Below are 11,513 nucleotides of genomic sequence, written 5' to 3'. Positions count from 1 at the left end.
TTCTTGTCTCGCACCTTTCAGAGCCGGGGTCCGTCCCCCACTGATGGATGTCAGCCTCCCTCCTCCTGAACACATATCGATGGTTATTTGGGCTTATTTCTCCAATCTGTTGTTCACCTCTGAGCTGAGATAGAATCCATTTCTGCCTGCTTGGCGTGGGAGGGGGGGTGACTGTAGGACGAGGTAATTTGGCCTGCTGGCACGCTCGACTATCTCTCTGTCTGAGCTGCTGAGCCGTCACAGCCTCCATTTCTAAAGTTTACCTCAAACAAACGAGCGCGGCGGACACCAAGTCCCCCTCAGCTGTCTGCTTGGAGACGCACAAACTGGTCTTCAGCTGAAATTAAACACACACGAGTTGGTCGTCTCCAGAGGACGTTAAAGAAAGGACACAAAGTCAAAGTTCTTCTTTTTATCAGTCATTTCAGTTTACATACATTCTCATGTTTCAACAGGAAATCAAATACTGAACATCTCACTTCCTGCAGACATTTTGTTTTGTAGGACTGAAGTGCATTCAGGAGCAGATGTCCAGAATGAGGGGCTGTAGAAACGTAGTGTGACAGGTCGTTTCCATGGAAACGTGAAGGATCCAGGTGGGACAAAGTAAACATTAATCTCCTCCAGCTTTCCTTCAAACATGGATCTGAAAACACTGTGAGGAGGAATCGATTTCACTGAGAAACTTCAGATCATCTTTAACAACAAACCTTTCACTAACATTCATCTTTCAACTGAAGGCAGCAAAGAATGTTTAAACAGGATGTGAGCACAGAATCACAGAAACAGTCATCGATACGTCAGATCTTCAACTGATTAAAGACTCCGTCTCTGACGAGCTGAGGCGATTAACAATAAATTTGCGTTTTCTCCGGGCGACCCTCTCAGACTGTCTTTGTGGTGGAGTAAAAAAGGAACGAGGCTTTGTGAAGTCTGATATAACCGACTCGTGTCTCTGAAGCGCCGTGTCCACCTGGCGTTTTGTTTGGGCGGAGAAGCGCTGACTGTGCGCTCGTCAACGCTTGTGAAACACTATCCGTAACCTTTGACATCACGCTCTACTAGTTATGTCCCCCGTGCTGCAACCCAACGATGATGCGACTTAAGTTACAAACAACCTGTTCTCGTAGAAGCAGAGTTGGGTTTCCACGCTGCACGGTGAGTGAAGTGCCTGAAGAGGTCACGAGGATCCAGCAGCTTGTAGTTTATAAACTTTATTAGGGTGCCACGTTTCTGCTTGCGGCTTTCGTAAAGTTCATCTTCTAACTACACGTGTTGCTGGAGCGTTTTGACCTCTACAATACTTCCTGTTTCAACACTGGGTTTAGTTTGGACTTCTAATGCTACACAGAACCGACGCTGCAGGCTGACGACCATCAAGGTTGCCATGACGGCGGTTGAACAATGGGCAGTGTCATGCTTAGCGAGGGTTAGCTCGGAGCTAAAGCTAACTGAGTCAGTTAAAGGCAGAATATGCAATTTTATGATCCAGCAGATGTCACCCTTGAGCACCAGCATGAAACCAAAACAACTCGAGCTGCATTGCTGTTTTAGCATGCTAATGCTAGCGATCTTGAGTTTGCTCGTATTTTCACACTGCATGTACATTTAAACGAAATGACCGTGATCTAGAAACGCTTACGTGACATTCAATTAAGCAGTGAGTACAGTATGTTCTTCTTTTCTCTAGTCCCTCAATTAAACAACTTTTATAAGCAAGGGGAGGAGCCGGCCAGTCATCCCAACGATGTAAACAAAGTGAAGCTACGGCTAGGAAAGCGTCACAGGCAGTGGGACTCGGGTGTTACACCCATTGTACACAGTCATGACTCACAGAGTTATTTTCAGAGGATAAATTTGATTTCTATTACATTTAAGTGTGAAAAATCGCATATAAAGCCTTTTAAAGAAACCAGAGGTCGTCCAAAAGGAGGACTGAATCTGGAGAGAACAGTTAGCTGATGGCAGTTTATGAGCTATCGTGTCAGAATATCTTCGCTACGAGTTCGTATAAAGTCGATGATGAGCGTTGATTTGTTAATTATGCGTCCATGAAGCGAATTCTTTAGAGGCCGTTATTTCACAGTGTTGTATTAATCTGGAGGCAGCACAGGGTTCATCTCATAAACGTGAAGTGGTTGGTGGAGTAACAGAGATTCACGTTAAATACTTTTGAGTCGATCAAAACTTCATTAAGGCACGTTCACGCTGGTCGATCATCGTGGTCACTATCGAGTTAAAACAACTCTAAAAATCACAGAGTACCTAAAATACATTTAAAAGTCAACAACATGGCGATATGTACAGAAGTGATCGGAGTGTAAACGTGTTCGAGGAAGGCGGGTCGGCCGAGAAGGTCAAAAGTGCAACGGGGGGGAAAAAACGAGGAATGTCTTCCTGAGACCTGAAATAGGAGTGTAGCGTTCACTGTTAAACCGTTTCCTGTTTTCAGATCTTAAAGTGGAAAAGCAGATTTTCTGCTCCGAGGTGAAACCCGGTCCAACATCCTGTCTGCGCTGGAAAGGGGATCCAACGCCAGCGCCCTCGCTCGCTAAGGCACATTCTGATCTGAAGGCGTCTGGAGCGATCGTTTAGAGATCGATCACAATGAAGGAGACCGACATTTAAAGTTCCTTTAAGAAGGAGGGGAAGACGGGGTGTTGGCGTGTTGCTAAGTATCGTATCATTGGTGTGAATGGATTAAAAGAATGTGTGATTGTATTTGATGCTGATTTCAACGGCAGGTCTGAAAATGTCGACTTCAGTTTACTGGTTCATTAAGTCACAGTTTGAGTGTTTCATGGTTAACCGTCACGGTTTGAGTGTTTTCGATTAGAACTCAAGACTAAGAAAAGATAAATGTGTCAATGTTTCTGATCTTAAAGTGGTAGAGACATTTGATTTAAAGATTCTATAAGAATGTTGATCGACATCGTTTGAGGCCATGCAGAAAGTGGCATTCCGTCAGCAGCCAGGTCAAAGGTCACGAGTTGATTTCTGCACCTCAGTCTGTCGCTGGGTGGAGCGGTTGATACTGGATCTCTGCAGAGGTCTACAGTGATCCTGCACCGTAAGTGGTCGACAGACTATCAGAGGGAACCTTGTGGCAGCGTGTTGGGGGGGGGAATAGTTTAAAGATCGGTGGTGATGACAGGCGTGACGCCGTGGATGAGCAGGGTGGGGCCCAGGTCTTGAGTCAGCAGCTCCAGCTGTTGTAAGTAGGTGGTGTAGCGGCGGGTGTCAGCTGGTGGGCGGGGCAAGTACAGGAAACGCACAGCAGGGGCAGGTTTAGCGGCCTCCTTAATCAGCTTATTGACAGCTGACAGGTACTCATCCGACAGGCGTGTGGCGTTGCTCGGGAAGCTGTTGACATACTCTTCCTCGTTCTCCTCTTCCTTAACGGCGCCCAGATTGTTCTGTTCGTTCCCGTCAGGGGTTTGGGATTTTTTGCCCCACTCGCCTTGTCGCTGCCAGTGTAGCGCCACCTGGTGGTCCCAGGGCACAGGGTACACCTGAGCTTTGATTCTCAGATCTTTGAGCAGCTGGCCGAGCTTCGCTTCAGATCCTCTCACGCTCCGTCCCTCCTCCACGCAGAGGAAGAGGCGGAGTCGAGCTTTGCGCCAGGCTCTCACCATGTTGAGGATGCACGCTAGCTGCAGCAGGAAGAGCGAGCACGTGTCCACGTAGCTACAGCTGTCCGGACGCAGCAGATTCACTGGCCAGACGTCAACGTAGACCCTCTTCTGGGAGGGGGTGGGCGGAGACAGGGCCTGGGCTCTGTCAAAGTTGTTAAAGTATCGGGCCAGCACCACATTCTTTAGCATCTTCATGGCGTCAGCGATGATCGATACGTACTCCTGGGACCGCAGAGCCTTCCCGTCCCCAAAGTCCCCATAATCCTGCCTGTCGCCGGTCCCCCGGAGCGAGGCAAAGTGGAACATAGGGGGTTCTTTCTCCAGCTCCTCCATGTGGTCCGTGGAATTCATGCAATAATTGTTGGAGGTCGTTGGATCGATCAGCCTATCCTTCGGAAGACAGTCGTCATAGAAACCGAGGACGAGGGTGTTAGGACGCATCCCACCTGAAAGGGGGGGGGGGGAATTAGATCAAACCATTTCTGAAAATGTAGTTCAAACTGTTTTTATCGAGATGGTTAAGTTAAGGGTCAGAGGTCGAGGTTTAGTCTGAGAAATAATTAAAGTTGATTATCGCTGCAGTGAGAAGCAGAGAGGAGAGAGGAGAGAGGAGAGAGGAGAGAGGAGAGAGGAGAGAGGAGGGTGCTGGTGGTCGCTGTGAGACATGAGTGACACCTCTCAGAGGACGGAAAACAGAAAGAGCACCAAGAGGCGGGGTGTTTAAAGTCTGGAGAGAGAGCAGCATGCTCCTGATCCTGAGCAGAGGTTCACAAACACAGACAGAAAGGAATACTCTTTATAAAACTGACGCATGCTCCAGGATTAAAGTGGCAGTTGAAACTAAATTAGAGACGAGTAGAGAAAGAAGTCAAAATGAATCTGCAGAGAGAAGCTGAAGAGGAGTTTGAAGTATGAAGACAGAACGCTGGAATGAGGAAGGAAAGATCTGAAGGAGTTGAAGAGTTAGTCTCTGTAAATACTTCAAGAAATCAAAGTTAAATAAATGTTTGTGGAATCATTCTGTACATATGACCTCATGTTTGCATGTAATGTGTCAAAGAAATCTAGAAAGGACAAATAACACTTTTCATATGTACAACCTCAACTTCCTATCACTACTTTTTTAAAGGAGCAATATGTGACTGACACCTAGTGTTTAAAATGAGTACTGATTTGTTTAAATTCAAAACACTGGATAGAGCTGTCTCCCCCCGCCCCCTCCTCTCTTGAGTCGATACTCACGCAGGTTGTCATGTGGTGGACACTGAAGCTTCAGTGTTTATCCAGCTCTGCATCAGTCTGTAAACCTTTCTGTGTTCTAACCTCTCTCCATTTTTCAAAAGCATCTCCAATATTGATCCTAGTTTGAGCACGTTTCTGCTCGTGGAGCTTATTAGAAACATGCAGAGGCTTTTTAGGTCGGGTACAATCACTTCTATCTGAACCACTTCTCTTGCCCGCTTCCATCTCTGCAACACCTGTTGGTTTGACCTGATAACTGCTCTCATATCTGACAAACAGAGGGGCGTCCAAAACGGCTGTGTGGGGGTGCCTTAAAACTGCCTACCTTCTCTGGTCTAAACAAATCCAGACTATTCAGGACCAGGCTAAAATTGTTATTTACCAACAGAAACAGTCAGACTCTCCTCTTTTAACCACAGGGACATGTTTCAGTGATGATGGTGATACTGACCGAGCCCAGAGATGAAGAGGAGATGTTGGACGCCGTGACGCACAGTGTCTGACAAAGTCAGGTTGACGAAAGCTTTGATGTTCAGATGGTCCACCAGAGATAACCAGGAGTCATACTGGGACTGTAGAGGGTCCGATGGCAAAGTGTCTGTGAGGGGGGGGGGAGACAAAACAAAATGGTGAGAGCTGAAAACAACTCAATGGGAGCATGTTGGTATTCAGACAGAGACGGACAAGCACAATTAGATTAGGGGAAGAGAGTCAGTATGGCAGAGTTGGAATTAGAGGAGAGACTAGAGTCGTTCGGGGTAAAGGGGGGTGGGGCTAAGACAGAGAGAAAATACTGTGAGCACTAACAGGCGGGAAGACCTCAAACAGGTTGCCTGGGTTCCGATCCGACCTGTGGCTCCTTTCCCACATATCTATATCCCCCCAATTTCTGACTCTGTCCTCTGTCCTTTCTCTAAATGAAGGTATGGAGAGCCAAAAGATAAACCATTAAACCCCCATGTTAATCTCTGCTGTAAAAACAGGCTTTTTGAATGGTTGTGCATGTGTATTCCTGTGCTTCTGCAGCCAGCCTCTAGTGGACACTCGAGGAACTGCAGGACTTTGCAACACTGGAGGTTTGAGCTTGGTGGATACACATTACGTCTATCTGGTTGACAGATATGTCCGTCTGTCAGCCATATAGCTGCATTTTTTGTTTTCCTCCAGTGTAGAGCCCCCGTGTGTTTTGCATTCAGCTGAAAGGCGGCCAGCTGTGAGGATACATTTTAATCTTCAGATACATTAGAACAGAAACGTCCGAGGATCTCAGAGTCCTCGTCGACACAATCGCTTCAGTATAATTATCAGAACAAATGACTCTTTCATACTTGTCAAGACCAAGTGGCTCATCAGTCGTCGGGCGGAGCGACGGGCTCTTCAGCTGCTAATGAACATATCACTTTCTGATACTGAGGCACTAAGAGGATTTGGATTCTGAAGACTTCATTCATCGCGAGGTCCCCGTCTCCAATCAAGACATGAAAACTCCAAACAAACCAAATTCTCCAAAGACAAAGAAAACAATCAATGACCCTGCTCCCTCTCAGATCTCAGAGTGTGAGACGCCTCCGGAGCATTCTATGACTGATTACTTCCATAAAGCAGCAGCAGAGATCACGGGGAGAAGGAGGGCATACTAAAAAGATCCCCTGAATGACTGGAGGAGAAGAAGACATTCTGCTCATTTAGATTTCCTTAAAGTCATTAAAGCCAACTCTGAATGAAGACACGTGTGTAAAATTCAACAAAGTGAAAGATGAGTCACAACAAGCTTTTAGCTTAGTCACTGCAGCCTCAAAAACAACCCTCATAATGTTAAATTATCCAGAAGGAAGTACATCCCAGCAGCACCCCTGATTTGTTTGGCTCATAATTAATAGTCGCTGCGTCTCCCTGTGTGTGTTCGATGAGAAACGGTGCAGAAGAAAGCGCTCAGGTACTCCTGATGAACCGACTTATTCATGCACGAGAAGGTTGGGAGTCAGAACTGACTGGTTTTCTGAAACCCTCGCCCACGCCTTCATGACCTCCTGTGTGGATTACTGTGATGGAGTCCCGACTGGGGTACCCAGCAAATCCCTGAACAGGCTCCAATATGTCTAAAACTCCGCTGCCAGAGTCCTCTCCTGGACCAAGCCCTGTCAGCACATCATCCCAACCCTCATCCACCCCCGACTCCCTTCATCAAATACTAAACACCCCTCCTCACTTATAAACCGCTCCTCGCCCCTCAGCACCTCTCCAACCTCCTTCACTCACACACCATGTCTCCTTTCTGTCAGACGTCCACAATGATCCATCTTTGGACTCATTCAAAAAACTCCTCAAACTCGTCTGTGCTCCACACATGACAACCTCCCTAAACTCCGCCTCTCCATCGCTCGCCCATCCTTTGCTACCCGTCTGTTCTGCTTCTGTGGAGACCTGCAGGAAGTTCAGCTCGGTGTTAAAGTATCCCAAAGGTGGCACCCTGAAGGACTCGCAGCACAGACAGACCGAGGGCAGCTCAGCTCACAGCCCGTCCTGACATCCTGAGATTGAAGACGTTTGCAGAGAGTTCAACAGTCGACTTCTAGAGAGAAGCTCGTACAGAAGGAGAAGAAGAAGAAAGAGGGACGAAACAGCCGGTAGACTTTTTAACTTTTCACGGTCCTTACTGAGATCTCCGATCTGGACGTGGCCCAGCACGTACAGGCCGCTCTTCTTGATGTCGTTGATGAAGGTGATGAGGCCCACGCTGCTACGAGGGTTAGAAACCATCAGCAGGACCTGAGGCCTCCAGAACTTCACGTGGTCCTTCCTCACGTCCAGCATCAGCAGGTACTTACGCACCTATGAGAGAAGAGAGAAGAGAGATTTAGTCCACCTTTTCATTGACGCCAGAGGTCCACACACGTGGACTGAGGCGGCCGTGTGCAGGACTGTTGGATGTTTTAAGGCGGCGTTCTTTAATGTACTCATCTGTGTGGTTCTCTGAGACTGCAGGAGACTTTCTTATAATAAGATTCTATTTTCAGCCTTCAGGTTCAGAGTGAAATCTTGCATGCTTCCAAAATCACTGCATCATTTTAATTAAGAAAGTGGCGACGTACTGTATATACAAACCCTCTTACAGTGAATCTGTGTTGGCTCCGACCCCCCCCCCCCCTAAGATCAGAGACGTGTGCAGAAAGGGGAAGTAACTTTCATGGATCATTGGTGCATTAAGATCTCACATGGGCTTCATGCAACAGCCCATAATAACCCTGATAATGACTTCCACATCTCGAGCTCACTTCGTTTCTTATGCAGAAGGAAAAAAACTGAAATGAATCACTCTGGAGAAATATAATGAGGGCGACTTAATGAAGTAATCGGAAGTTAAACACGATGCAGGTGCTGCATTTATTTCAGAGTTTTCATGAGGCGGCACACAGACGCTCCGGCTGACGGCTCCTCCAACTCGTTTCAGCGGTCAAACAAACACCAGAGCGTCAAACGAGTACAAAATGGGATACAATGTGTGACCCCCCCTTTCTGTTTCCCTGCTGGTCCTTTGGGGGGGTTCTGCTGCACCTGGGCAGACCTGGCCAGTCTCTCAGGTACTTAAGATGCGGCGGTCAACCCGTTCAATCTCTCATCGTGTCCACGCATCTCCTCGTCGCTCCGTGCTGCTGTCGTGGTTAGCTTCTGTTTACACCGTACAGCACGCCGTTCAGCCAACACACTGACAAACACACCTCACTCTCTTTGAGTTTCATTTTCTGTCTCTTGTTTAATGAACTTTTGCACCGTTTAGTTGAAGCGTCCATTTCCCTGTTTTTTTTTTTTTTCAGGCCTTAAGATCTGGCTCGTAGGAACCCAAGTGGGCACATTTTCTCAAAGCGCGTTCTCGACCTCCAATTGTACCACAGAGGAAACGATTCAGCACGAGGTCAGTTTAGGCGGCGTTCAGGTGCAGCTTTTTAAACATGCCTCATAAAAGGTCTGTGTCCACAAACGGCTCTTTTTGCACCGACAGTGCCCACAACCTCGCTTTCAGGGCGCTTCTCACCAGCGCTCGTTGTTGCTAGGTTACTAGGTAAGTTAACCTCTGCTTGCCTGCTAAACCTGAACTTTGATATTAATGATTAACACTCATCAAAAGGGACCAACGACCATCAGCTGTACGACCGCTTATCTGCCATGTTTGAGTTGTCTGTAAGATTTAACCTTTCAGGGTAACTTTAAGGATCCCTGATGATGTGAAATTGATCTAGAAATGTTTTTTTTATTTTGAAAAGAAGAACCAGACTATCCCACCTTAATGACTGCGTGTTTGGGTGGAGGTCCTGAAGCTGCTGCAGCGTAAACATGTGCGTCTAAACATCCATCAATCATCTTATTACTGTCATAATCACCAAGACTGTTTGCGCGCTTCCGTCCCGTAATAGCCATAAAAGAGGCAGAAAACGAGGCCTCTGAGGTTTAGCCCAACTGCCTCCACTCGTCTCATCATCTGTCTCTCTTTATCTCTCCATTCCCCACCGTCTTCTCATCCATCAGGCGATCATCATTTCTCCCTTGCGTCACTCTCATCCATCACTTACTTTCTCCATCACTCATCACCTCCGCCTGCCTCTATCTCTCCCCACAGCGATACCATCGGCGCTTTCTTGACTCCGTTTGTCTTTTTCTTGGTTCTCTTTTTCCTCGTACAATCGGTCGTCAGCCGCCCGTTATCTCGCTGTGAGCTGTTTTTGTTACGAGCTGTTGTGTGTCCCGTACCTGCTTCAATGTCACCCAGTTGGCGCTGCGCCACACAGGCTCGAGCTTTAGGGAGCAGCAGAGGAGGACGTGTGTGTGATATGTGCACGCATACGCTGAGAGTCTTGAGGTAGACTCTTTGGGGGGGGGGGTTCTCTTTTGGTCCCTGTGCGTCTACATGAACACATCCAGGGCATTTTCACACCTGTAGATCGTTTGCTCTGGTATGGATCATCTCAAGTTAAGTCTGTGTTCACAAGGGGACGTTTACAAGCGGACCAAAATGTGTGACGTGAGGGAAATGCTCTCTCGGGGTCCGATCACACAGAGTAAGGTATCACTGAGCACATCTGGACTGGAGTTCTCTGCAAATGTGAAAGCAGCTGTTTGTCTCTGTACAATCTCTGAGGCCGTTTTCACATCTGCACTCCTGAAAATATCTAGATAATTTCAGTTAATGCCCTCCCCGTCTCAGTGCAGTGAACTGACAGGACCTGTTAACAGTCACTGACATGCAGCCTCGGCTCCTGGGTCTCTGATCCATCACTGGTTCTAATAAGCCATCACCTTCTGATGGTAGTCTGATCCCAGTTTCACGCTCCTTCCTCGAGGCCTTACTCGCTTCTTTTAAATATTTCAGCATTGATTTCTCTAAAATATGTTTTTATCATTGGATGAGTTTTATATTGAATTTTATCCATCTCAGTGCACACAGAACTACATCCTCGGGGTATTGTCTGACCCTCTCTTTACCTTTCACCTCCTGACTCAGAGAGAACGGCCAATCAGAATCCAGAGGGGCCTGCAGTACGCCTGACCACCCCTCTGGCCCTGATCCCCTGGTTTCTCCGGGTTGAGAGAAACAGCGTCGAAGGGAGAGAGGGAGGTGGAGGAGAAGAAAAACCGGATCAGAGACGGGAAAGGAGGACAATGAGGAAAGGCTCAATAAGGTAAGTGGTTGTAATAATGTTCTGCCTCCTGACAAGCTGCTGGCAAACGCAGCCACCCTCAGCCTCCCTGCCCACAACCCCCAGGCCCGCAGCCTTGGCAACGGACCTCCTCGGCAAGTGGCCCTCTTGGCAACATGGCCCCCTCTCCTTGAGAGCAACAGGCTCGCCAGATAGAGGACAAGGAGGGCTGCATGATGTAAAGCTGTGTGTGTGAATGATGAATGTAGAGAGCTTTGCTGAGGGAGAAGATGCAGATGTGTGTGTGTGTGTCTGGTAAACCTGATATAAACATGATAGATAGCTGCTGTAGGAACGATGAGGCGGTGTTGTGTTTATGATTGAGAAAAAAAAGACAAAAAGGGAAACGTGTGTGTGTGTTTGTGCGCTAAATGCAGAGGGTTTGGCTGAGGGAGAGGCAGCAAACATCCATCTGTGTGTGTGTGTGTGTGTGTGTGTGTGTGTGTGTGTGTGTTTGTGAGTGTGTGTCTCGATAAACCTGATGGAACGATTGCTTGGCAGAGGAACAGGCTCTTGTAAAGCTGAGGGGATGAGATTTTAGTTGCTCTGGTAATGACAATGCAGTATTGAGATTGTACGTCTGAGTGTGTATGTGTGTGTGTGTGTGTGTGTGTGTGTGTGTGTGTGTGTGCGCACGAGCGTGTGTGTGTGTGTGTGTGTGTGTGTGTGTGTGTGTGTGTGTGTGTGTGTGTGTGTGGGTGTGCGCACGAGCGTGTGTGTGTGTGTGTGTGTGTGTGTGCATCAGACCTGGTGGAAAATGAGAGCCTGGCTGATGTAGCCCCAGCTGGAGGTGGGACTGAGGTAGTGAATCACCAGAAGCAGCAGCAGCATGAAGGCGATGCTGGCGGAGGCGTAGATGGCGTTGATGAGGAACATCATGACGAGGCAGCCCACGATGCCCAACACACACGTGTGCCAGGTGAAGTAACGGAAGGTGGGTCTA

The 11,513-nt window shown here is 47.8% G+C and overlaps 1 protein-coding gene across 1 annotated transcript in view; it reads right to left on the bottom strand.

Moving 5' to 3' along the window:
• Positions 1-397: 397 nt before the first annotated feature.
• Positions 398-11,513, bottom strand: part of zgc:153039 — a 53,269-nt gene continuing 42,153 nt past the window's right edge. Inside the window, exons 10-13 of the mRNA XM_020636846.3 lie at positions 11,318-11,510; positions 7,535-7,709; positions 5,329-5,475; positions 398-4,081 (exon numbers count right to left, since the gene is read on the bottom strand). Coding sequence (XP_020492502.3) covers positions 3,132-4,081; positions 5,329-5,475; positions 7,535-7,709; positions 11,318-11,510 — 1,465 coding nt within the window. The 3' untranslated portion in view covers positions 398-3,131. The remainder of the gene's footprint in view (positions 4,082-5,328; positions 5,476-7,534; positions 7,710-11,317; positions 11,511-11,513) is intronic.

The sequence above is a fragment of the Labrus bergylta genome, chromosome 11 (genome assembly GCF_963930695.1).
Source record: "Labrus bergylta chromosome 11, fLabBer1.1, whole genome shotgun sequence".
Classification (NCBI taxonomy): Eukaryota; Metazoa; Chordata; class Actinopteri; order Labriformes; family Labridae; genus Labrus; species Labrus bergylta.
The sequence above is the reverse complement of the archived record's forward strand: the minus strand, read 5'-3'. Positions and strand labels throughout refer to the sequence as shown.